Source organism: Callospermophilus lateralis, chromosome 10 (assembly GCF_048772815.1).
Source record: "Callospermophilus lateralis isolate mCalLat2 chromosome 10, mCalLat2.hap1, whole genome shotgun sequence".
NCBI lineage: Eukaryota > Metazoa > Chordata > Mammalia > Rodentia > Sciuridae > Callospermophilus > Callospermophilus lateralis.
The window spans coordinates 95701549-95728450 of NC_135314.1; the positions used below are offsets into that span (position 1 = coordinate 95701549).

Consider the following 26902-nt stretch of genomic DNA (forward strand, 5'->3'; position numbering starts at 1 on the left):
TCCTGTGCTTTTGCCTTTCAGATGTCAGCTATTGAAAACATGGCAGAAAAGCTAGAGAGCTTCAGTGCCCTGAAGCCCGAGGCCAGCGAGCTTCTCCAGTCGGTGCCCTCTATGTTCAACTTTAGAGCACCTCCCAATACCCTGCCTGAGAACCTACTGCGGAAGGGAAAAGAGCGTTACACCTGCAGGTAACTGCAAAGTTAATTATGGCTGACTTTCCAAAAATCTCCCCTCTGATTTCAAAAGGCCCTTTTGTTTTTTCTGGAAATTATTCTTGATTGAATGACTAATAGAAACCATGATAGATTTCAGGCACTTCAAAGTGTTCTTTATTTAGTGAGATATAAAAATAGTGGTTCTAAAAAATTATTATTAAATGAGAATTTTAACACAGGCCATTTGGTTGTGATGAATGAGGTTGGAAACAGTCCAACTACTATCTACTTGTCTCACTTTGATATTTATGAATTTTCTTTCATAGTTAATTATTTTCATCCAAAGGTAAAATACTACTGTCCTCCAGTATACATTTATTAATTGTCATGGCAATGGGGAATAACACCATTCGTGAAGGATGAATAGTTCATAAGTAAAAAAGAAAACTAGTGAATAAATTTTCTAGTTACTTATGAGTAGAAGAGTAAAGCTTGTCTTTATGTTTCTGTTTTTCTGTATTTAAAAAAATAAATTAGATGCTTATAATTTCTGATTTGTCCTCAGAAAATTGTGCTATCTGACTCAGGCATATAAATTTATCTGCTCTTAGGAAAATGTGTCACTTTCTTTCCAGAAAGGCTTTTATGGGAACATACCTTGATGGATGAAGTCTCGGGATCTTGTCTGATCTGATACCACTCAATGTGCAGAGAGTTGTCACTATGGCTGACATGTAAAATGAGTTGAAACCTTTGAAATATGTTTACATCCACCCAGAATCACAAACTCTCGTCATTTTTTATCCCCTTGTCTGGTTCAGTTTTGTGAATGTAAAGATACGGAGTTAATAAAAGAGGCATATGGGGGTCATCAAAACTAAAGTCTATTTTCATAAACTGCTTACTTATGCACGAGCAAATTCAACCAGATCTCATAGTGCAGCCTTTATTTGTAGAGTTATTTATATCTGTAGAATGGCTTTGTTGCAAATTTTAAATACCAAAGACATGTGAGTTCCATGCAAGATTAATTAAATCAGGAATAAGCATCTGGTTGCTCTGCAGCGCGAGTGAAATAAAGTTGACTGTGCTGACTTTCTCTTATAAACATCTTTTCATAACAGATACTGTGGCAAGATTTTTCCAAGGTCTGCAAACCTAACACGACACTTGAGAACCCACACAGGAGAGCAGCCGTACAGGTCTGACAGTGATTCTTCTAAATATCTTGATAAATAATGTAAAATTCAAACTGCACTCCTAGGCACAAGTTTAAAGGAAGCTACTTTTATCTGTGGCTGAATGAATGTGTACTCAGTGCTGAGTCAAGGAAGAATTGTCTGACTGCTAGGATCTAAATTTAGAAGAGTCCCATATTCTTTAGTCAAGGCTTCCTACCTATCAGTTTAAAAGTTCTGGGTCAGAGTTTACTAAAGAATAAGCATTTAGGAGACGCTAGTCATTTAAAAATTTATTTATTATTACTTCAGTGCTCTTTCTCAATCCCTACTATTTTAGTTGACAAAAATTAAAACATTACATCTTCCATTTCCCAAACCTTGACTCTCTGCTAGGAATTAATAGTCTATACATACTTTGTTTTCTCAGCACAGCAAACCAGTGTCCTCAGGTCCCAATAGGAAGTTTAAAAAAAAAAAAATCTTAAGCATTAGGAAGAGGGAAAAAAAACCTATGTAACTGGAGATAAAACAGATAATATAGAGTAGATTATGGGAAAAGGGCCAATTCTATCAACAATTTCCTGAAGTACCTATTAGTTCATTCTATTAAATGTCAAAATTACCAATATGACAAACACATCTAATTTTAATGTTATTGTTTACAAAAGAATGAAAATAAGCAAGGTAGCCCCTTCCAGTTTTAAAATAAGACCTACATTTTTTAATGTGCAATTCTTCATGAACAGTATTAGGAACTCATATTTTTTCCAAGAAAGAATGGTATTTATCTCAAGTTATATAATAATTTCATTCTCCTTTGAAATTCTTATGCATTTCATGTTTTTAAAATTATTTGGGTCTGAATACTAACATTTTTTTAAATAAGTAAATTATACAGTTTCAGAGGTTTTTTGTTTGTTTGTTTTTTACATGCAAGAATGAGACAATGGGCAGAAGCCAATGCTCATTTGAAGATAATCAAAATTTTAGAACAATAGAAAGACTTAAACTCAAAAACATCACAGTGTCTTATAAATTTCCTTGATTTCCTACATATTTTATAAATCACTGATCATTTGTGATATTTTTACTTTACACGTGATAGGATGTGCTTAGTCTAAAAGATCTTTTAGAGATATTAACAGTGGGAAATTTTCGATAATTTCCCCTTAAGAGAAAATTCCATGTTCTGGGGATTTTGATTAAGGAGAAGAAAAGATTTGCACCTTTATGTTTTGTTTTGGCCAAGGGTACTGGTATGCAATGATAATACCATGCTGTACTTACTCCTTCTCTGTATCTAAATGCACTAGTTTTTATTTTTTCCTCATAAATTGTAGTATTATACATGTATTTTTAAAACTACATAGACCAGCAGAGCTGGAGATCTTAAACAATGATTTTTCCAGCCCTTCCCTCTGTTTTGCAAATAAAGGGAGGGAGGGAGGGAGGGAGGGGGAGAGAGAGAGAGAAAGCTAGGGTGGGGGGAGGGAAGGAGAGGGAGGGAAGGAGGGAGAGAGGGAGGGGAAAGAGAGAGGGAACCAGGCAAGAGCTCACTAAAGGCCTCTGTGAAGTCTGGTACCAACAGTGTGGAAATTAAAATCCGGGCCCAGAACTCTCACATCTGGGTTTTTCTCTTTCAATCCTCTTGACCACCTTATCTACATCCAATAACCAGGAAGGCCTGATAATATACTACTCATGATTGAATTATTCATTTTAAGAATTTCTGGAACTTTGATCTGATTTGAACTGATTATTTTTTTAACCACATATTAATTCATTGGAGTAGAAAGGAATGATTTTTTTTTTTTAATTTTATGAAAGTGCGTACCCCTCTGGCCAAGATGTTAGCAGAAGAGAGATATAAGGTAACAGCTTATCATGGGATCAAACATCCCTGTGGGCCAATTTTACTAAGATTTGAGAAGATGATGTCTACTAGATTTGGAAGAGCCCCTTTTGCATATAAGCAGGAAGTCAGAAGCATGTCCTAGACTATATCTCTCTTCCTCATGATTTGTGTAAAAAATGAGTGAAAATTTTTCTAAAATGTTTGATGGGAGTTTAGGTTTTCTCTGTCAGTATTGACTAAGTCGTTCAGCTTCATACAACATAATCGTGTTCCACGTACCTTGCTTCTATTACAGTGGGCCTTTGAATAAACAAAGCTATTTCAATGACGGCTGTGATTCCACATACTTATTTTTCAGAAGTAGAGGCTGAAAGAGTACAACCACCATCCACATGGGGTTCCACACAGTTTATGTTAATATGATAAGCAAGAAAAGTTGAGGAACTTCATGAGGCCAGAACAGTTTTTAAGGGGGAAGAATTAAAGCAGTCCTTAAGTTGGTTTACTCATACTACGCCGAAGCGACTATTCAGCAGATTTGTTTTTCCTACTGAACTGCCTAGACTTTTGGTATCACGTAAGGACAGCTGTAGAAGCCCAAGGACCTGGAGTGGAATGGAGTGATTTCTGATTTAGAGCACTTGAACTTGAGTCTGCAATCAGAAGAGGGAAGATAAGGGCCCTTCACACATGGAAGAATGAGTTAAGAATGTTCTGGCCACTGTTAGAAATTTTCACTTAAAAGTCACTTGGAAAAAGTCAGTTTTTTTTTTTTTTAAGCAACACACACACACACACACACACACACACACACACACACACATCACAGCACAAAACAAATGATGGACACTTTATCTTCTAATGCCAGTAGAGAATAACTCCATTAATTACAAAACCCACTTTTCTTCCTCATTGATAAGAACTGGTGGGGTCTTGCATTTTATATTTTTACTTGATACCAAAAAAAATAATAACTTTAAAATGATTTTATTTTATTTTTAAATCTAATTGAAGGCAGAAACAATTAACCAACCAATAATAAGTGCTTTCTTGAAAACCTGACCTCCTTTGAATCTGTACTGAGACTGCAAACTCTTGAAGAAACATTGAAATGGAAAATTAGGAGATAGGGAGAGGGAAGCTGATTGAAACCTTTGCTTTCATCTGGAAGAGAGTTAGTGGCAGCTTGACTTGCTTTTGCAGCAGTTTAAAGATTAATAAATGCTTTGGGATTCCCAGTCACCAAAGGTGATGAAAATCACTGTCTTTGGCATCAGACAACACTGTTCTCATTGTCTCCATTTTAAAGGCTTGGAATGTTTATTGCTACTTTGGAGAAGATAAGAGAATGTTTTTAGGATTAGCAACAGATTAGGAGAATTTGCTAAGAAACTAATTAATCAGACTCTCCAATTTTGAATGAAGAAGTAATCTTTTACTTCAATGAATACATGAATTTGTTTCATGTTTGTTTAAAAAGAATCCAATTGTATTTATGCTAAGCAGAAGATAAAAGATTATTTCATTTCTTGATGTCCTTAGTTTTGTGAGGTTTATTTAAAATATTAGAACTGAGTGCTATAATAAACTTGGGAGCCATAGAATCACTAGTATATTGGTACATTTTTTTTTCATAAAATCATGAAAATATAACCTTCAAAGTCTGTTGGAATTGAAATCTTGACTGTGTGAATAGTGTTCTTCCCTGTGCCTTTTCTAAACTGATATTTCATGGGTGATAATTTTTTATCTGTGTCTTATGAGTCTTGAGAAATATCTTTTGATTTGCCTGCAAGTATTTTCTCTGTGCTTATTTTTCAGATGCAAATACTGTGACAGATCATTTAGCATATCTTCCAACTTGCAGCGGCATGTTCGCAACATCCACAATAAGGAGAAGCCCTTTAAGTGTCACTTATGTGACAGGTGTTTTGGTCAACAAACCAATTTAGACAGGCACCTAAAGAAACATGAGAATGGGAACATGTCTGGTAAGTCTTTGTGTTACAAGAACAAAAATGACTTTATTTTTCACATTTTAAAAGATAATTGTGATCTTCTTTCTTTCCATTTTCATTCCAAAATCAGATCTTCCTATAAATTTACAACCAAGAGTCCCTTGAGAATTTGAAATCATGGGAATGGTATGATCACTGGTTAATGCACAGGTCAATGGCCTTATTTGGACTGTTGTTATTATTATTATTATTATTATTATCTTATTCTGCTGGATTCATTTCAAAGGGGAATCTCATGCAAAGAGAACCATGATTGTACTCACTGTAGACATCTGAATGGAGGTTTCCTGAATCACAGGGAACAATCTTTCCACCTGTTGTTAAGAATGTGTCCCTTAAGCATTTCCAGAGGGGCAGCTCCAGAATGGTACACTCTGTAAATATTAACCTAGAAACCATGGCTGCATTTGCAGGAGGACTACAGTTCAGGGAACCTCTCTAGGGTAACATTTTTGAAGTTTAGGCATAGAAAACTGTCAACATGATCAGAGCCACCCACAGCAATCCATGGAGGTGTCTTGTTTTTATCACTAATCCTGATGTAAAATTAAATCCAAAGTAATGAATCAAAAGAAAAAAAATAGCTTTCCCTTAAACCTACAAGCATATATTTAGTGGAAAGGACTGTAGGTCCTTTGTCTTTGGCTTCTAAGAGTCAGATACTAACTCAACAACTAACATTGACCTGTTGCATATGTGTGCAGAACCCACCAATGCAGTCACAGGTTCTTTCTAGGATGTTAAGGAATGAGTTAGAAGGTTGAGAACTCTTCTGGGGTTCAGATGGGGCTCAGGAAAAGAGATTTTAGGTGCAAAAAAATATGGATTTACTACTAATCTTTATTTAAAGAAATTTGTTTATTATCAATCTTTCATTTATTGATCATGTTTTTGAAATGTGCCTATGAAGGCACATGGTTTATGATTTGAATAGTGTGACTGCTTATAGCTACATACTGTTCATTTCCCATACTATTCATTTCAAAGTAAAAAAAAAAAAAAAAGAAAGAAAGAAAATCTAACATTCATGGTTTTAAATATTAGATTTTAGTACAGAAATCTAATCCAGTATCCAAAACAGGCCACACTTTCTAACCATGTGTTTACTTATAGCCTACTCCTGAAATTTTCTAATTAAAGCTATTTTGTAAAAAAAAGAAAATCTAATGTGTAACTTTTCAAAGTTGAATAGTTATCTGTTAACACAGATTATGACTTCTTTAAATGAAAGGAACATTCTGATCTCTTGTTTTTATCATTTAGACTACTGTGATCAGCTATTAAATTGTAGATACTTTATGGGCAAGATAAACAGCTTAAAGCTAATGTTGGTATAAAGTTTGACCATGTAAATAGTGCTTACAATTGTGCCAATGTATGTAAACACTAAAGTAGTCCTGTGAGATGGGTATTGTGATTCTAATTTTGTAGGCAAGAAAAGCTGAGGATCACCCTGTAGCAGGCTGATTCAATATTGTTGTCTTCTTATTAGATCAGCCCTTGGGCTGTTATGTTCTGAGCCTACCCATGGCTTTGTCCAAGTCAAGATGCAGAATATTCAGTATGTTCTCAGTCCCTATTTTGTAACATATTTTAGTACAGCAGTAATAAATATGCATTGATTGTAATTAGGACTGGGTACAGTTTCTTCTGTCTGAAACTATTTAAGACCTGTCTTTAATTTGATTCACCCTATCTCTGCGTTAGATGAATAAAAACATTTCCATGTGACAGTGGAGGTGGGGAAAGCTAGTGAAAGAAATGATATCCTTGGAGACTGTACCTCATGACTTTAATGGGTCAGAATATTTTCAAGGGATTTTGATGGGCATGCATATTTTGTTAAATTGGGAAGAATTCAACCTCCTAATGTTACTATTATTCAAAAGGTTGTGTTTTAAGAAACAACACTGATCAAATTAATAAGAAATGAGGTTGAAAATAAGTTGCCACATCAATAATAATCTTTGTCACAAAAGGCTTTCTGCTCCATTCAGGTACAGCAACCTCGTCACCTCACTCTGAACTGGAAAGTACAGGTGCGATTCTGGATGACAAAGAAGATGCTTATTTCACAGAAATCCGAAATTTCATTGGGAACAGCAACCATAGCAGCCAGTCTCCCAGGAATGCAGAGGAGAGGTAAAGCTGGGTTTTGCTTTTTAAACTCCTCCTCTAGGTTTCTAGAGGAGGAGGGAGAGTGGAACTTTTTAAACTCTGTGACATCTAAAATGAATGTATTTCTAAATATATTTTCTGGGCTCACTTTTATGGTACTACTATTACTCCTTCCACCAATGACTAGTATTTATTTAGTGCATATTAAATACTATATACACGTAATACTTGACCCTTTGGGATTGTGACTATACTTTTAGCAGTGAAGGAATGGAGACATTCAAGATTAAGTGACTTGCTGAGGTCACAGAAGTAATAAATGGGGTTCAACGTGATTTCTCTGGTTCCAGAACCCCTGACTTTACCTCCATTGTGCTTCTCTTGATAGCTAAACAAAATGTTTTATCAAAATTTCAAAAGGAAGCTGGGTGCAGTGACACACACCTGTAATCCCAGCGGCTTAGGGGGCTGAAGCAGGAGGATCAGGAATTCAAGACCAGCCTCAGGAACAGCGAGTTGCTAAGCAACTCAGTGAGTCCCTGTCTCTAAGTAAAATACAAAATAGAACTGGAGATGTGGCTCAGTGGTTGAGCACCCCTAAGTTCAATCCTCGGTATGCCCCCCCAAACAATTTTTCAAAAGGAGAATGGAAAACCCCCACAGGGATTCAATGGAATCACAGGTCATTAGCTACTATCATAGATCATATATTGTGTGCATTATACATAATTTAAAACTCTGTGTCTGTCTCTATTTCTCTCCTCCCTCCCTCTTTTTCTATATATATGTAAATATATATATATATTTGTATATACTGATATGTATTTATATATGAAATACTCATTGAGTGTTCTTCAAATATCTGAAATTAATTAGGATTCTATCACTACTTCATGTTCTCTCAGTTGGTGCACATTTAATTCTGGTGGTTTATTTCAGTGGACATAATCATTCTTATTTTTAGTGATTTGGTATACTTCCTCCCTCTTGTCAATATCAATATCAAACATGTTAAAATAAATTTCCTTTATTTTAGTTAGTTTCTTCATTAAGATGTGCTTTAAATAAACATTTTTACCAAATGTTAATGCTATTTATAAGAACTAACACCTACCACATTACCTTGTATGCAAAGTTCATGAAAATTATTTTGCCAAAACTACTGGATGCAATTTTCCTTATCTATTAGTTATAATCAAGTATCTGAAATTGGGAAATACACTTTTCTGAACCTGACTATCCTGTGACTTTTTAAATTGGGATGCTGCATTGGAAATATTAATATAACATGAGACCTGTTAATGAAAGTTCAATTATTTTTCATTTCACCAATTCCACTGGGTTAGTATGCTTCATTTTTGATGCTGGTAAACATCAAGGTTAATTATTTTAGGTAGTTTTTAGGTAGTTTCTTCATTAAAATGTGTTTTAAATAAAAATTTTTACCACAATAGCACAAAAACATACGACCACTTTTGTTCTCTACCTGTATAAAAGCATATCCAAGGAAAAAGGGAGGGAAAGGTCTTTCTGGGTGTTCAAGACATCTGATAAGAACTATACATTGTGCTGTATCCTTCCTACTACTTGCTCCTTCATGTGCATGAGTGTGTGTGTGTGTGTGTGTGTGTGTGTGTGTGTGTGTGAGAGAGAGAGAGAGAGAGAGAGAGAGAGAGAGACAGAAGGATACAGCAGATGATCCGAAAAGCAACATAGTAAAAGCAAGTAAGAAGCACAATCTTAAATTTTGATAATGATATTGACAAGATGCAAATTAAAAAAAAAAAAAACTGAACAGAAGATACAGTTTGAATTCTGAGATGCCTGTTCAGATTTCCTAGCTCTTAACTGTGAGTCTGTGTCACCACAACATCTGGCTTCAACATGTCTAAACAGTACAGAAGTAAGAAGGTTGAATCATCCAGCTTTTCCCTCCTCTGCTCCTATCAGGCTACTTTTGATGAATAATTTATCCCCTATAAATTGCCACATTTGAAAGCATAATTAACAAAAAGATTGTCTTAATTATGTTGGCTTTTGTTACTTTTGGTTTTCATCCATGCACTTTTGTTCTTTTACTTATTCTTTCATTTGAAAAAAAAATAACAATTTTGATCTGTTCTAGCTAGCAAGTTGGCAGCGTATCTGGAAACTAATAATTTATGTCTGTGCGAAATATGTTTTCATCATTCTTTGATAAAAGAGGTTAAAAGATTGGTTATATAAAATGCTTAATAATAATGATATGACTTTTTCTGGTCAAATGAATTTTTAGTATGTGCATCTGTCATAGCCAAGATTGTTTTATTTATGGTTTAATTTTATTCTGGAAATCTAAGTACTAAGCTCTGCTCATTTTTATATGAAAAAATTATGGGGATAAATTACTGATACCCGATCTTCCATAATCTGAAAAATGTTTACATTACTTGTGAAAGTCATACATGACTATAACAGTAATTTAACAGTCTCTCTGAGTTTTCTGAATTAATAAGTAGATAAAAGAGCAAGGCAAAATGGGAAAACTGTGAATGGCCCAGAAATTAGAATGTCTGAATAGCCATGATGGTTCCATCCCTAACAAGTGTTCTGAACTTGAGCAAAATATTCTCTAGAGCAAACTGTTTACACTTACTTTGTAACTAATTACAATTTATAAATTTCATGTCAAAGCTGAAATCCAAATTACCCTTATTTTAATGTTCATTTGAGAGCTTGAGAAGCTTACTATAATTTCATAAATACCCTCAAGTATATTAAATTCTTGGGTAATTAATTTTTTAGATTATTCTTGATCTGCATATTACAACCTGTGTAAGCAAAAATATTGCATATGACTTTTTAATAAAAATACCATATTATTTTGCATCATTATATTAGACCTGCTTCTTAAGGAAAACTTCAGAAATCAGTACAATTCCATTTTTATTCACTTCCTACTTCAGTAATTTCCTGGGAAACAAGGAACTTTTTCACACTCAAGACTATTAAGAATAATTTGGAGATATTACAAATAAATGAGGTATCCATCACTTTCAAGGTTGGGTGAAGTGTCCAAGTGGAGTTAACCACTAATGTCACCTAGGAAGAGTAAATACCAGTTGGTCCTTGGCTGCTAGTTACACGTTTTCTTTGAATTCATAGATTTACTTCAAGTGGATGTGTTGAAGCTATTGTCAGTGTTGCCTGTTGTTATGAATTTTCCCCAGAAATCAACTCTTTTAAGTGGTGGGTACTTAAATGGTGATTAGGTACATTATATAGAGAAAATATTTGTGGGATTTTTATATTATAAATAACAATATCATTTGTAAGGCAAAGGTCTGATAAGAAATCAGAGTCTAAGATTGTTCTTCCGGTTCTGCCAGAAACTCCATTTATAATCTGAATAATCATTCAATTATTTTTTTCTTCATTTTCTTATTTATGGAATTATATTATTTTCCCAAGGTTGCCACAAAACGTAAACAACAAAAATTTCCCTTTGTAAGTTGAAAATCTAAAGTATTGTCAGGGAAAAGATAAGAAAACTAACTCCATGTTTAAAAATTAAACCAATGACTGAAGCTTTTTATTCTTATGCTTTTGAAAGAATGAATGGCAGTCACTTTAAGGATGAAAAGGCTTTGGTGACCAGTCAAAATTCAGATTTACTGGATGATGAAGAAGTAGAAGATGAAGTGTTGTTAGATGAGGATGATGAAGACAATGATCTGACTGGGAAACCCAGAAAGGAATCAGTGGCAAGTAATTTACATGAAGGAAACACTGAGGATGACTTTGAAGAAGCCAGTGGTCTGGAGATGAGCTGTAAGACATCCCCAGTGAGGTGAGCACTTCAGAAGCTAAGCCAGAGTAAACCCACACACGGTTGCAACTCCTCCTACTCTGTTTGTCCCTTAGAACATTTCAGTGAGAAGGAATTTGTGAGTAATGAATTTTAAAAATTAAATTTGAATCAGCAAGGCACACACAGTGTATTGGTTTTACATAGAGGAACATGAGGTGGCCATCAACATAATCTGAAAGCATATGAGTACATTAATGTTCGTGGAACGCTGGTTAACCCGGTAGGAAGGATAAGTGAAAATTACACAAACATGAAGTCATTTAATTTTAGACTTGACTTATGAAACCCAAAGGAAAATAGAGATTTCAGCATTATCTAATTCATTCAGTAATTCGGCGTGATCATCAGTCAAGTATTATTAAGATAAATTTCATTTCATTAGATATATATGTAATTTATGTAGATGATAAATTTTTAAATGGAAAAAATAACCAAACAGTTAAATTGATGGGGATATTATGTTTTTCATGAAGATAATGTGTGCTGACTGCATATTTTCATATCTAGCTTGGCTTTACATGGAAATTTTAAATGTATGAATTCTGTCTTCACACATGGCTGGCTTAATGTGTCATTGACTTTATGTCAAATATATGCTTGACTTTAGTCATTCAAAGTGTTAAGGAAAATATATTTCAAGATATACTTGTAAATATTTTAAAGAATCCAATCACCACGTGTGCAACTTTATACTGCAAATACAGTACAGAGTTCAACAGCTGTATAGGGTCAAATGAAAGTGATTTGATCAGATGACAAACTGAAAAAGGAAAAAAAAAAACTTCTGTGCTTTCCCATTGGTTGTTCATTTTAGGTATAAAGAGGAAGAATATAAAACTGGACTTTCTGCTCTAGATCATATAAGGCACTTCACAGATAGCCTCAAAATGAGGAAAATGGAAGATAATCAATATACTGAAGCTGAGCTGTCTTCTTTTAGTACTTCCCATGTGCCAGAGGAACTTAAACAGCCGTTACACAGAAAGTCCAAATCACAGGTACATGTTTTCCTGTAGTAAAGCATCATGGTGATGTTGTGCATGAAAACGTACATTTCCTTTGATTAGCAAAAAGTTGATAGTCTTTCTTCATAATATTCTTGAATCTAAGCAGGTTCAGATGCTTTATCCCCAGTGTTCCTTGCTGTTCTCTGTATATGACAAACCCCAAAGAGTTCACCAGTGCAACAGTTGGCATGGCTGCATTCTGCACAGAAATTCCTGGGGCACACCTCACCCTACTGCAATCTCTCCTTTACTTTGCAGTTCCCTTCCTTTGGTATATGTAGTCCATAAGATTTGTTTTCCACAAATGAATGCTTCAGAACAATTTTCTAATTATTTTGTATTTGAAAAATTTAATCTATGATTTTTTTTTGTCCACATAATTATGTTGCAAGATTTGGGGAAAACAAATTTTATTTTTTCCCTTTCCTATAGGTAGTAAATTATTATGTATTTTTCATTAACAATTCATCAGACTATAGAACTTAGGAGTAAACTGAAGATTAGAAATGAAATGAGATGTCAAAGATGTACGCTAACTTAGTGGCAGATCTGGAAATAAAACTTACCAGGTTTTCTTGGATGAATGGATGGTACTTCATTGTACAGTAACGAAAAGCAAATCCATTGGAGGATCCATAAACATCAACTAAAAGGGCCTCTGTTCTTTTACTAAAGAGTTAAGAAAGTCAGTAGTTTCTTTTTGACATCTGTACTCTGCCAGTATTCATTCAGGTCAACTAATGGTAAAAAAAGTAGAAACATCCTCTTACCATCTTTATTGATCAAATTGATTGAATTATTTGATCCATTGAGGTCATTTTTGAAGTGACCCAACCTGTCAAACAATGTGACCATTATTAGCTTATATATTTGGAAATGATTTCCCTTTTTGGCTGAGATGTTCCAGGCTCGTCTTAAAAGACAAAACAGTAACATGTCAAGGACAGTGGGAAGACATTGTGTCAATGTGATAATATAGATCTTCAAATGTTATTCAATTCAGTGAAAGGTCCAAGGTATTATGTATGGTGATAGACCAGGTTATGGTTATGACCAAGTTAATGGTCTAACCATACATATTGAAGTGAAGGCAGCCAGCCTCGACACTAGCGACTTCTATAGCCCACCCCCACTTCCTTGAGAGCATCTCTTGAGGACTATGCATGGGGACCATGTCCTCACTGTATGGGGGGCATATGGGGGAGATATTCCTTTCTTCTTCTCAATGGGGATGAAAGTGGACTTTTAATATTAAAAGTAACCAGCAAGAATAGACCTCTCATTTTCACTTGGAGACACGGACAAAGAGGTAGCTAGTATTATTTTAACCCCTTAACTTCCCATTCTTCCTTCCTAGCAGATCAGAGATACCAGGGGGATTTGTACTCTCTTTAAATTTCTTTCAGTTATTCTATTCAAAATACTTTTCATTATAATATACAATATCTAAAACTTTCAGAAATTGTCAGATGTGATAGAAAGCAAAAGGGCCTATATTAGAGATAATATATATGATATATATTTAAGTTCTAGCATTTTGATATCAAATCCCTGCTTATTTAACTCTTATCATCACAAGTAATGCTAGCATTCTGTAAACTAATATTCTGCAATCCTAGTTCATACTTTTCTTCTTACTTTATTATATGATATATATTGATTTATAAACAGTGAGGCTTTGTGCAAATTGACTTTGTCTCATGAGACTCTTCATTCATTCATTCATTCATTTATTCAGTGGTTTATCAATTGTCAGTTATGTGCTAGACATTGATCCTTGTACATGAAAGTGTTCATTTCTTTTGATTATCAAAAGGTAGATATTCTGTATTTGACATTTTATTAGTATCTGAAGGTTCAGATGCTTTATTCAAAACATTTATATATTTACTCTCTGTGATTTTTATAGTGATTGAATCCAAAATAGTTGACCAGTACTACAATAGCTGCATTCTACATGGAATCTTCTCTGAAAAACCCTATTCTATAGAAATTAATTCTATGGAAATAGATACTATCTATATAAGTGCGCTGAACTAAGCTCTTTATGTAAGTTTGAATTTGTGATTCCTTCACAACCCTTGGAGGCAAGTACTATTATTGTTATCCCCATTTTGTATGAGGAAAGCAAAACTTCTGAGGTAAAGCAACTTGCCGAAGTTCACACAGCCGGGCAAGTAGAGACAAGGTAGAATCCAGATTCAAACTCAGTATTCTAAAATTTTCTCTATACTCCCTTTCATCTTTCCCAAATACTGGAAAAAACAGCTATTAAAACTATTCCAAAATATTCTTTATCATTTTGATCTCTAAAAGTGGGCGCATAATTTGAGTAACTTAAGTTTGATGCTCACTTACCACATACTTTAAACTCTACAAAGGACAAGGACTCTATATTCTTTCCCTTGATTTCTTAGGGCCTAGTACAGTGCCTGGCATCCAGTACATACTTAAGCAATATATGTTAAATGGATACTGTGGTTTTGTACAGGTCCAGAAAGCAAATTGCATACATAAAAGTCAAATGTGTACATTCAGAGCGATGACCCAGCAAATCAAAATCAGCCTGTAAGGGCAGATTTCTAACTGAATGGCATGATTACCGAAGAAACCACAGACTGGCCACATGTCTCAGCATGACTCCCAGAGATGAAATTCTGCCTAACAACAGAGGCATTTTGTCTTTGTTTACAGACAGTGGAATGTCTTTGGCAGGACTTTAATGATTCCACTTCAACAGCATTTTGACAAGCAAGTTTAGCAATGGATGAGACCAACAATAGTAAATCAACAGTGAAAAGTTCACTCACAAGTCAAGACCAAACATTTCATTTGAATATTTCACTTGGCAGTAAATGGGGGATTCTCTGAACAGTTATTTAGAATTTGACATGATAATAGGGAAGAAAGACTACTTCTTTACAGAGCACCTTCATGCACCTTCTGCTTGGCAGGCGCCTGCGCACAAAAACGCTTAGGACGTTGTTAGGTCTTGTGCTTCGTTTTATTTTTCTGGAGGAGCTGATTTGACCCACCCCAACACTCAAGGTTCTTGGGGGTTGGCTGTGACTGTTTCAAGCATGAAGAAAATTGGAGAAAGGACATTGGATTAAAAGTTGGGCAGAAGTCAGTTTTAATTCTTCTATCTAGTTGAGTGACTTTGGGCAGGTCATTTCCCCTTTGGAGGTCACAGTTACTAGAGTCAGACTGCTCCATCAGACCACAGCTCTGTCAAGGCAGGTCTAGATCTATTAATTAGTGTTTTTAGCTTCAGTTTTAAGTACACAATAATCTCTTTGGTGAGTTGAACATATGTAAGATGGATGACTTTCCTTATGGTTATCCAGAGGGATGACTTATTTCTCAATGGAAGCACTGTTGACCTTTTAGGTAGAATAATTAATTTTTGTTTGGTAAGATGCATCCCATTTGTGACCCCTAGATACTGTAGATCAACAGTGATCCCATGTCATATGTCATTTTAACAAAAATACATGTCCCCTTTACCAAACACGATCATGCACGATGCTCCTACCCAGGGTCCCCTCCCTTCCCAACATTCACCTACACTCTACAAATCAAAAGTGGTGTTTTTCAAATGCCATTTACTGGGTCTCTCCTTTTTACCCCAGGCATATGCTATGATGCTGTCATTGTCCGACAAGGAGTCCCTCCATTCTACATCCCACAGTTCTTCCAACGTGTGGCACAGCATGGCAAGGGCTGCTGCGGAATCCAGTGCCATCCAGTCCATCAGCCACGTATGACATTACCAAGGTTGACCAGAGTGGGACCAAGTCCTACAGTAGCATGGCTCTTTCATATAGGACTATGTACAAGACTGCTGAGCAGAATGCCTTATAAACCCGAAGGGTCACTCATTTAAAGTCTGGTGACCTTAAACTGAAATGATTAAAGAAAAAAGAAAGAAAGAAAAAAAGGAAACTATTTATTCTCAATATTTTGTTTTGCACAGCAAAGGCAGCTGCTGACTTCCGGAGGATCAGTTTGACTTAAAATGAGTCAAGGAAAACCTTGCTGGGCAGAAGGCACCTTCTAGTTCCCCCTGCCCTAGGGTGTGGGTGGGTGAGAGGGGCAGTTGAGCTGGCAGCATTGATACGATGAACACTCCATAGAAACTGAATTCTTGTTTGTACAAGATCACCTGACATGATTGGGAACAGTTGCTTTCAATTACAGATTTAAGTTTTTTTTTTTTCCTTTGTTAAAAGTTTTATGTAATTTAACCCTTTGAAGATGGAAGTAGTTGGATGAAATGCACAGTCAATTATTATAGAAATTGATAACAGGGAGAAATTGTTCCACAATTAACTTTTGCCTTCTTAAGTACATTGTTTAAAACTAGGGGAAAAGGGTATGTGTATATTGTAAACTATGGATGTTCATGCTCAAAGAGGTTAAGTCAGTGACCTAACCCATTCATCACCAATACCGCTGTACCACTAATAAAATGTTTGCCAAATCCTTGTAATAACATCTTAATTTTAGACAATCATGTCACTGTTTTTTAATGTTTAAATTTTTTTTGTGTGTGTGTTGCGTGTATCATGTATTTATTTGTTGGCAAACTCTGTTTGTTGATTAAAATAGCACTGTTCCAGTCAGCCACTATTTTATGACGTCCGAGGCACACCCCTTTCTGAATTTCAAGGACCAAGGTGACTCGACCTGTGTATGGGAGTGCCAAATGGTGTTTGGCTTTTCTTAACATTCCTTTTTTGTTGTTGTTGTTGTTGTTGTTGTTTGGTTTTGTTTTTCCTTCTTAATGAACTAAATACGAATAGATGCAACTTAGTTTTTGTAATACTGAAATTGATTCAATTGTATAAACGATTATAATTTCTTTCATGAAAGCATGATTCTTCTGATTAAAAACTGTACCCCGTATTTTATGCTGGTCGTCTGCAAGCTTGTGCGACGTTATGTTCATGTTAATCCTATTTGTAAAATGAAGTGTTCCTGACATTATGTTAAAAGAGAAAAGTAAATAACAGACTGTATTCAGTTATTTTGCCCTTTATGGAGGAACCAGATTTGTTTTCTTTTTTTTTGTTTGTAATCTCATTTTGAAATAATCGGCAAGTTGAGGTACTTTCTTCAAATGCTTTGTACAATATAAACTGTTATGCCTTTCAGTGCATTACTATGGGAGGAGCAACTAAAAAAAAAATAAAGACTTACAAAAAGGATTATCCTCTCCCACCTTGTGGTGTTTTCCTTCTCATGTGATTTTAGTTCTCCTTTGGGGTCAAGTGGTTTAAAGATACAGTGTTTGGGACCTTGATGTCCTAACAAAAACCTGGAATCTGAAGCATGTCTATGTTGTTTTGCGATGACACACTGATAGCTCTTGACCAGCAATGAGTTGTGTTTGTGGTGCTGAACTTTCCACCACTACCCGTGTACCCATTCCTGGGTACTGGCCTTCCATGTCCACAGCATCCATTTTCTCTAGGGCAGGAAGCAACTTAGTTTTTCTACTGGATTTTTCTGGATTTTACATGCCAAACAGAGCTTTCTTATTTTTGCAGCTAATAATACCAATACTGTTAACCTAACTCAAGAGGAGGGGAAAATACCTTTAACTTTCCTACATTCCTTTTAAGTTTTGGTTCACATGCAATCTATCTTTTTTTTTAATTTTTATAGCTTGCAATCAGAGTGCAAACATGGTTTTGCATTTTCTTTCTTGTGGCAGAAAAAAGAAAGAAAGGAAAATATCACTGCATGGTGCTAAAAATTGTGCAAAATAATCATTTGGTGGTTACTCAATGTTTTCTGTTAAGTTTGATCTACCATGATTTCTCCAAGAATTTTAATTATGTTGAAAATGTAGGTTGTTTTCTGTTTCCACTGGTATAAGCAAGGACATTTTAATTTCCATGAATATACTTTGTTTCTGAGTGTTCACATATGTATATGCAGAGCTGGAGTGTAATGAGCGGAACTTGCAGAGAGAAGTTATCCTGTGGGGGAGCCATTATGAATTTTTTTCTTTGCTCCTTTAATATAATGCCAATTTATTTTAGAATGGTTATTCCAATTTTGGCTGGCTGTAGGGGTTTTGCTTAACAAGTCCTGAAGAACAAATAAAGTTGACATGTGAAAATATATCCAGGGTAATTCCTTCCTTCATTTATTCATTCTTAGTCATAATATCAGAGAATCCCCTTGCATGGCTTCTGAATGTTGTATAGGAATTAAAAACATGGGATAGATGTATTGATTTTTTTTATTAGAAAGTATAGATAGGAAGAAGTATTCAGAAAATATACTTAAGGTATAAGTCCATAAATGTAGGAGAATAGGAATCTAGTATTTAGGACATAAGAATAACACATTGGAGAAAGTAGATATGGAGAAGGTCTACACAGTATTTTGGTATTAAAAAATATACCTATAAATTTCAAAGCAATTCAAATACTCCCAGGGCTTCTTACTTCTCGTTAGACTTTGACCATGTCATTTCGGTTGTTCCCTAATGCTTATTCCTCCAAATTCCAAAAAGGCTTTCAAGCCTTACATTTCTGCTTTTTTCTTTCTTTCTTTTTTTCCATTTATTTTGCCAACAGTTCACCACATGGCCCTGGGGGGAGGCAGTGAGTTGCATCGCAGACAATCTGAGACTTGGAAACGGAAGGCCTGGGTTTGAGTTCTGGCTCTACTGTTTACTGGCTTCAAAGTCTTGGGAAAGTCACATAGCTTCCAAAATCTCATCTGTGAAACCAGGACAATAAGCCCATTTCTGCTACTGCACAGTGTTTCTGTGAATGTCAAAATTCAAAATAAGGTTTTGAAAATATTAGGTCAAGGTTCTGCAAATGCAAGGCATTTTATAATTTTCATGGGAAGAATTAAAGGAATAGAGATGTGTATGTACAATGTACACAAACACTATGTTTTATAATATGAGAAATCTAGACCATGCAAAGGTAGATATGGAAGTTTCTTTAGAAGAATTTTTTTTTTTTTTTTCTGGTGCTGGGGATTGAACTAAGGGCCTTATTCATATTAAGTACACGTTCTATTTTCAAGCCACATTCCCAGTCCCAAAGAAAGGTTAGCCCTTTGAAAACATGAAATATTCAATACAGTTGTTATTCTTCAGTGGATAAATAAAAATGGTATTTATTTATGATGTGCAATATATTTTTATATATGTTGTGGAATGACTAAATCAAATGAATTAATACATGCATTATATCGCATAATTTTTGTGGTAAGAAGCCTACTCTCAGCAATTTTCAAGTATACATTATATTGTTAGTAACTATAGTCACTATTATGTTTTTAAATATCTTGGAAATTTTTCCCATTATAATTCTAGAGAGCTCTCAAAAACTTTCAAGAATAGTCCAGAAAACACATTTGAAGAGTAAACACATTTATAATTTTATTTTCAGATAATGAATGTCTACCAATCTTATTCTGTACAGAATAAATAAAATAATAAATAAATAAAGTAAGTTATTCATTGTTATGGTTTAGATGTGGTGTCTCCCTCAAAAGCTCATGTGTGAGGCAACACAAGAGGTTTGGAGAAGAAATGATTGGTTTCTAGCCTTAATATAATTAGTGGATTAATCCCTGATAGGATTAACTGAAGAGTGACTGGAAGCAGGTGGGGTGTGGTTGGAGGAAGTGATTCACTGGGGGCATGGCAAATATTTTGGGGGCATGGTATATATTTTGCATCTGGAGAATAGAGTCTCTCTCTGTTTTCTGATCACCATGTGAGCTGCTTCCCTCTGCCATACTTTTCCGCCATGCTGTTCTGCCTCACCCCCAGGCCAGAGGCATGAAGTGGCCTTCTATGGACTAAGACTTCTGAACCTATGAGCCCTCAAATAAATTTTCTCCTCTATAATTGCTCCAGTGGATTCCTTTAATAACAGCAGCAAAAAAAAAAAAAAAAAAAAAAAAAAGCGCTACATAAAACATTCATTAAACTGCTTGTTATGTCTATCATGCTGGGAACATATATATCTGTTATTCAATTAATCTTCACAATAGGACTACAGGCAAACAGTTTTATTCCTGTTTACAGAGGAGGACACTGGAGGTCAGAGAGTTTAAGAAATTTGCTCAAAGTAACCCAGCTGGGAAGCGGTTGGCAGAGAATTTGGGGAGGGAGGTACACTCAGTGTTTCAGACCTCCTGGTTCAGGTACAGTAGAACAAAAGCCAAAAAAGAATGTTCCAAAACAGGAAATGTACCCCGTGGAGATGGAGCCTGTTAGAGAGGTAAACATGCCCCTAGACATTTAGGCGACTAAGTTTTGGCTGTGAAGAGCTTGCAAGGTGGGTGCCAAGGTGGTTCCCAGGGTTTTAAAATTCAGGTTATCTCATGTCAGAACCAACAACACCAGTGCTTTTGAAAGATCCTAAATAATTCCTTAATAAGGGCCTTCGTCATCTTATTTGCAAATTCCTTGCAGGTGGCTTGAATTTCTTTCTTATCCTTTATGAAAAAGAAAGATTTACCCCAAACTTATGTTTTTTAATTCATTAATATGGCATAATTTAAGCCCTTTCTGAAATGGTTAACAGACTCATCATGAGAGAAAGTAAATGCAAAATCAAGTGCAGTTTGGAAGTGTACTTATCAGGTTCAAAGGAATTGCTAATGGGAGAAAGGGAGGGGGCGGGGAAGAGTACAAGAAGAAATTTAGCTGACTGATTGGGCCCAGAGCCCTAAGGAGAGTTAAAGGAGCTGGCCAACTCTTTCCCAAGAGATGGGTTAGTATTTAACTGTTTATCATTTTTTTTTTTTTTTTGGTAACTATTTGTGAATAGGAGAGACTGTCTTTGGTGCTATATATATTTTAAAAAATAAAAGAACTTCTCAGATCCATTAGTTGGTAGGATGGCTACTATTCAAAAAAGAAAATAACTATTGCTGGCATGAGCATGGAGAAATTAGAGCTCTGTGCTATTGCTAGGATTGTAAAATAGTGCAGCCACTATAAAAAAGAGTGTAGAGGCACCTTAAAAAATTAGGATTCTAACTCTGGGTATATACCCAAAGGAATTAAAATCAGGGTCTGTAAGAGAGATTTATACATCCACGTTTATGGCAGCATTTTTTTCACAGTAGCCAAAAGATGGAAGTGATCCAGCAGCCATGGATAAACGAACAGAGAAATAAAATATAGTATATACATACAATGGGATATTATTCTGTATGAATGGATAAAGAAAATGTGGTATGTATATACAATGGAGTATTTCTTAGTCAGAAAGAAGAATGACTTCATGGCATTTGCAGGTTAATGGCTAGATCTAGAGATTATCATGTTAAGTAAAATAAGCCAGTCCCCAAAAGTCAAAGGTTGAATGATTTCTCTGATATGTGGAAGTTGTTCCAAAATAAAGAGGAGGGATGAAAATAAAAAAGAATAGAAGAACGATCAGTGGAATAGATAAAAGGGAATGAAGGGAGGGGAGGAAAGATGGAATAGGGAATGGAATGACATAACATTCCTGTGTACATATATGAATACACCACAGTGAACCTCAACATCATGTATATTCATCCACAAGACATTAATTTTTTTAAAAAAGTAAATAGCAAGTAGAGCAGTAGAACAGAGGGAAGAGAACAGGGGGTAGGAGGAAGGGAGGGGAAGGGGAAGTGCTGGGGACTAAATTAAAATAAATATTCCGTGCTTTTATAATTATGTCAAAATGAATTCTATTGTCATGTATAACTAAAAACATACCAATAAACAATAATAGGGGGAAAAGGAAGAAAATTCTAACATGCTGTAATATGGATAAAACTTGAGAATATTTCATCCAGTGAAAAAGCCAATCACAAAGAGAAATATTCCTAAAATGAACCCCAATATTACGTATAACCATAACACACTAATAAAAGTGTAAACAGAGAGAAGTGCTCTGTGATTCCACTTATTGAGGCACCTAGAAAAGTCAGTTCCTAGAGAGAGCAAGTGGAGGGGTGACTGCCAGGGACTGGGAGGTGAGGAATGAGGAGTTTATAGGTATAGAATTTAGTTTTCTAAGATGAAAAGAGTTTTGGAGGTTGGCTACACAGCAGTGTGGACATACCTGTCACTATTGAAGCGTACACTTACAATAGCTGAGATAGTGCATTTTATGTAATGTCCCATTTGACCACTATTAAAAAGGAAAGAAAAATAATCCCTCACTATCTCTGTGGTTCCTCAGACTGAAAGAATTCAATTCTATTCAACTTACTCTGAGAAGCAAATTACCAGGTGGACCTGGGTGGGCTCATTACAATTGATGAATAGATACGGAAACTGTGATATGTATACACAATGGAATATTACAGGGCATTAAAATAGAATAAAATCATGGCATCCACAGGTAAATGGATGGAGTTGGAGAATATCATGCTAAGCAAAGTAAGCCAATCCCCAAAAACACCAAAGTCCGAATGTTTTCTCTGATAAGTGGATGCTGATCCATAACCGGGAGGGAGAGGCATGGGAAAAATGGAGGAACTTTGATTGGGCAAAGAGGAGGGAAGGAAGGGGCAGTACATGGAGGCAGGAAAAGATGGTGGAGTGAGATGGACATCATTACCCTAGGTACATGTGTGACTGCACATTTGGTGTGACGCTTCATCCTGTACAACCATAGAAATTGAGAGTCGTGCTGCAATTGTGTACAGTAAATCAAAATGCATTCTTCTGTCATATATACCTAATTAAAATAGATAAATCAATAGGTAAATAAATAAATAAGGATCGCTGGGACACAACCCAGAACCAGTGGGTAAGCAACAGCAAGGACAGGTAGGCAGCTTCTTAGATGGTTATCAAGATGAATCTACCATATCATGTTTAATCTTTTATTGCAACTCTGGGTTCAGATTAAAATTCTAGGGTGAGAGTGTGAAATGGGCCCTACTTGAGACTAGGAAGCAGCTGAAAGCCTCACTCACCATGGAGCTGTGGAGGTGTGGCTTCTCTGGTTGCTGCTGCTGCTGCTGCACAGAGGCTGTTCTTACTGCTGTTGCTGAAACCCTGATGGCCTTCAGGGACCTCTGGCTACTACCACGCCCATGCCTCACACCACACCTCACTGGGAACAACCAGCAAGGGAGAATGGGGAGTGAGGTTTTGGAACATCTGGGTTCCTGTGATACTGAGGAATGGTGCTGGGTCCCATCCCATCATATCTGGCATACAACTGCCTAAACCAGATATGCATTCTGGACCAAAGGAGAAAGAAAGGCTCTAATTGCTCCCCACCGTGTGGAGTCTGGGGCACTCCATGCCTGGTTCTTGCTTAACTCTCTAGTGTCTCCTCGCTTGCCTGACTCAGATTTCCTGGGTTGTTATCAATCACCAAGTTCAAGTCTACTTTGGAGGACTTTGCAAGTGATACCAGGTGAACGTGGAGCACTCATTCTTGTCTTCTTCTCCCAGAACCCCATCACCTCCTAAATGTCCCCATAATCTTAGTTGACTAAATAAACTTATTTTTAGATTTTTAACTGATATGTTACTCTTTCAGAGAAGCTTTCCGTGATATTTTTTCACTCTTTCCCACCTGTTAGTGTTGATTAATTAATCCTATTTTAGTCTCTTATAGAACCAGTACCACGCATTCAACACACCTGTTACAATTTGTGATGTTGTGTGTGTGTTATTTAGGATCTGCTTTGTTAAAATCTTAGGCTCCGTAAATGCACATACAGTATCTACTTTAATCAGAGCTGTATTCCTAGGGACATATTGAGTCTATTCTGTAAAGTTTATAATCAATGACTAACTAAATATATTGTCTGAAAGGACACACACCAAACTGTCATCCGTGGTTACTTCAAAAAAGTGGGGAGGCAACTTTTTATATTGTATGCTTTTGATCATGTTTTCGATCAGAACAAATTACTCTTATCTTTTAAAAGAACACGTATTTATTTTTATGAGCATAAGTCCTGATAAAGAAACTCTCAGTTTGGGAATTCATCCTAAGAAATTAGCATTACATATTAGGACTTGCATATGTCGATGTCTGTTAAAACATTGGTAGTAAGAAATCAATGAAAGAGACCCATGAAGTAAGCCATGCTGTCTGCATGCCCATGTTCAAGAACATGGACAGACAATGTCAACATATCATTAACTGAAGAATCAGGTTACAAATATCTGGAAGCTATATATATATATACTATATATACTATAATGTTTTCCTGGTTGGTGGGATCATGGATGGATTTTGTTTGCTCTACTCTTGTTGCTTATCTACATTTTTTTTTACATTATCTAAAAATAAACATGTGTTGCTTTATATATGAGAAAATTATTATGAAAACACACAGAACAGTTCCTTTCAAATTAGATAAACAGTGCAGAGTGTCCTTTGCCCAAAAAGATCCTTGTCCAAAAGAGTGAAAGGTGACTTCTGATCATCAGCTCTGAGAGCTGGATGAGCCCCACCTGCTCACTATGGATGACAGGGAGATTTAGAATGAGGCATGAGGGTTTTGTTCAAGGTCTGAGATCTCACAGCTAATTTGTAGTTCAAACCTAAGTTTCTGCTTTCTGAGACACTGCAGTGAGGAGTGAGGAGAAGTCCTGGTGTCCAACAAGGGCACTCAGCCCAAAGGCTTGTATAATGAGCTCAGGAGTTGGAGTACCTCCAAATGTGTCCAAATTGACTATGCCATGGACACTGGACCCTATTTGTTTTATGTGCTATCAACTAAAAGAACACATGCCTTTAAGGCAACAAATTTATTGTTCATATGATAGAAGTAGAGTGCAGTACCAATTTCCCATCTCACTTCATATTGATTTCATTCCACTTTGGAGTTCTAACTCCTCATCAGAAATGGGCTTCTTTAACCAACTGAATGGTATGAGCTTATAAAAGCATAAGAAAATTGGTAGAAAAATATCTTGTGTAAGGACTGTGACCTGATTTGACATCTCAGAAGGCAAAGCAAACTTTCAGTCCTTTCTCTCCAACATGTCCCTAAAGGATAACATTCTGGCCTCTTTCAATTATGTCTTATAGGCAGCAGCCTCTTTAGATCAGGTTGAGTAGAAAGCAAGTAATTGGAGAGCCCCCACCCCGAAAGAAGCCAAGACAAGAGGCCTGAGGGCTGCAATGAACTTGTTAAAAAATATCTTCTAGTCACCACCACTGAAGCCATCCTGGTCTGGGACAGTCAGATTCTCTTCACCTAAAATAATAACATTTCACTCTAGGGAGGGTGACATATTACATGCTTTATGTCAGCATTATTGTGATTTAGCAAATTCAATCATTTTCTCTGTGCTAACCAGAGAGGGGATTTTTTTTTCTAAACAATCATAGAAGTGTGAAAATGAATGCAAGGGGACATATTTGAGGCAGCATCTGAATGAGCAAGCCTGGGATGTATGAAGCAGCAGATGGTGGCAGAGCCATCTGAGCATTCTGGTTTCTAGCTGGGAGAAGTTGCCTTGAGAGGGAGAGAAGGTGGCAGACTTTCATATTGCTTTGCTTGCTCATTTTACTTTTTATGTTTTGGTGAGGAACTGTTCATTCTTCAAAATTCACTTGAAAGTTAAGGACTAAGATCTTCAAGGTCTTCAATTTGACAGAAGAAAGAAGACAATATCAGAAGAACAAATTGTAAATATCAGTAAAGGATTTTTAAAAATCATCTGCTGGGATAGTGTCAATTCAAAGTTTTGTTTTATAAACCTCCACGGACCAAAAATCTCTGACGAAAAGAGAATGATTTCAGTTCGGCACAGTGGCTCACACCTGCAGGCCTGGCTACTCAGGAGGCTGAGGCAGATTCCTGTTAGTCAGCTTTTTACCATGGAGACCAAAATACCTGACAAGAACAACTTAGAAGGAAAGTTGATTTTGGGTTCACGGTTTCCAAGGTCTCTGTCCATGGTCTGCAGACTCCATTGCTATGGGCCAGTGATGAGGCACAGCATGAAGGCAGAAGAACTTGGCAGAGGAAAACTGCTCCCCTCATGGGGTGAGAAAGGAGAGAAGGAGAGGAAGAGGGAGAGAGGGAGAGAGCACAAGTCAGGGAAAAGATCTAATCTCCAAGGGCATGCCCCCAGTGGCCTGCTTCCTCCAGCCACGCTCCACCTGCTTACAGTTACCACCCAACATGGTAAGTTGTCCTTTTGAATTATTAATCCATCAAATGAATTAATCCATTGATTAGATCACAGCTCCCTGATCATTGACACAGGGTCTTTTGGGTGACACCTCATATCCAAACCATAACAAGGATAATTCTTGAGCTCAGAAGTTCAAGGCTAGTCTTAGCAACACAGCAAGACTCCATTTCAATAACAAAACCCTCCAAACCAAACATCAACAACAAAACCCCCAAAAGATGATTTGCATTGTTTTAACCTTTGAATTTCTTTATGCAGAAATTAGCATGAGTTTATTGAAAATAATTTCCTTCTTAGTATCACTTATTTAGTGCCACCTTTTGTGCCTTTACTATGTTTTCATGTACTTAAAATCTGTAGTTTCTTGTCTATTTTCTTGCTATAAATATAGTGAATTTTGTAGAAGTAACAAAAAAGTGGTTGTTGAATCATTTCAGGTTTTCCTAATATGCCATCCAAACATACAAAAAAATTAAAGAATAATTAGTGGAATTTTCTCTCATTAATTCTAGCAGAAGTGACTTCGGGCGATTATATAGGCAACAGCAATGTGGGAAGGGAACAGATGT

General features: G+C 36.0%; 1 protein-coding gene across 9 annotated transcripts in view; it reads left to right on the forward strand.

Moving 5' to 3' along the window:
• The window catches only part of Mecom (MDS1 and EVI1 complex locus), a 543758-nt gene extending 526364 nt beyond the window's left edge, over positions 1 to 17394 (forward strand). For 8 of the 9 annotated variants that reach the window (XM_076867222.2, XM_076867224.2, XM_076867229.2 and 5 more), the window contains 7 exons: positions 22 to 188; positions 1280 to 1357; positions 5013 to 5182; positions 7207 to 7351; positions 10920 to 11156; positions 11992 to 12175; positions 15817 to 17394. In XM_076867222.2, the coding sequence (XP_076723337.2) occupies positions 22 to 188; positions 1280 to 1357; positions 5013 to 5182; positions 7207 to 7351; positions 10920 to 11156; positions 11992 to 12175; positions 15817 to 15951 (1116 nt within the window). In that variant the 3' untranslated portion in view covers positions 15952 to 17394. The remainder of the gene's footprint in view (positions 1 to 21; positions 189 to 1279; positions 1358 to 5012; positions 5183 to 7206; positions 7352 to 10919; positions 11157 to 11991; positions 12176 to 15816) is intronic. The other variant, XM_076867226.2, reaches the window with a different exon arrangement.
• Positions 17395 to 26902: the final 9508 nt, after the last annotated feature.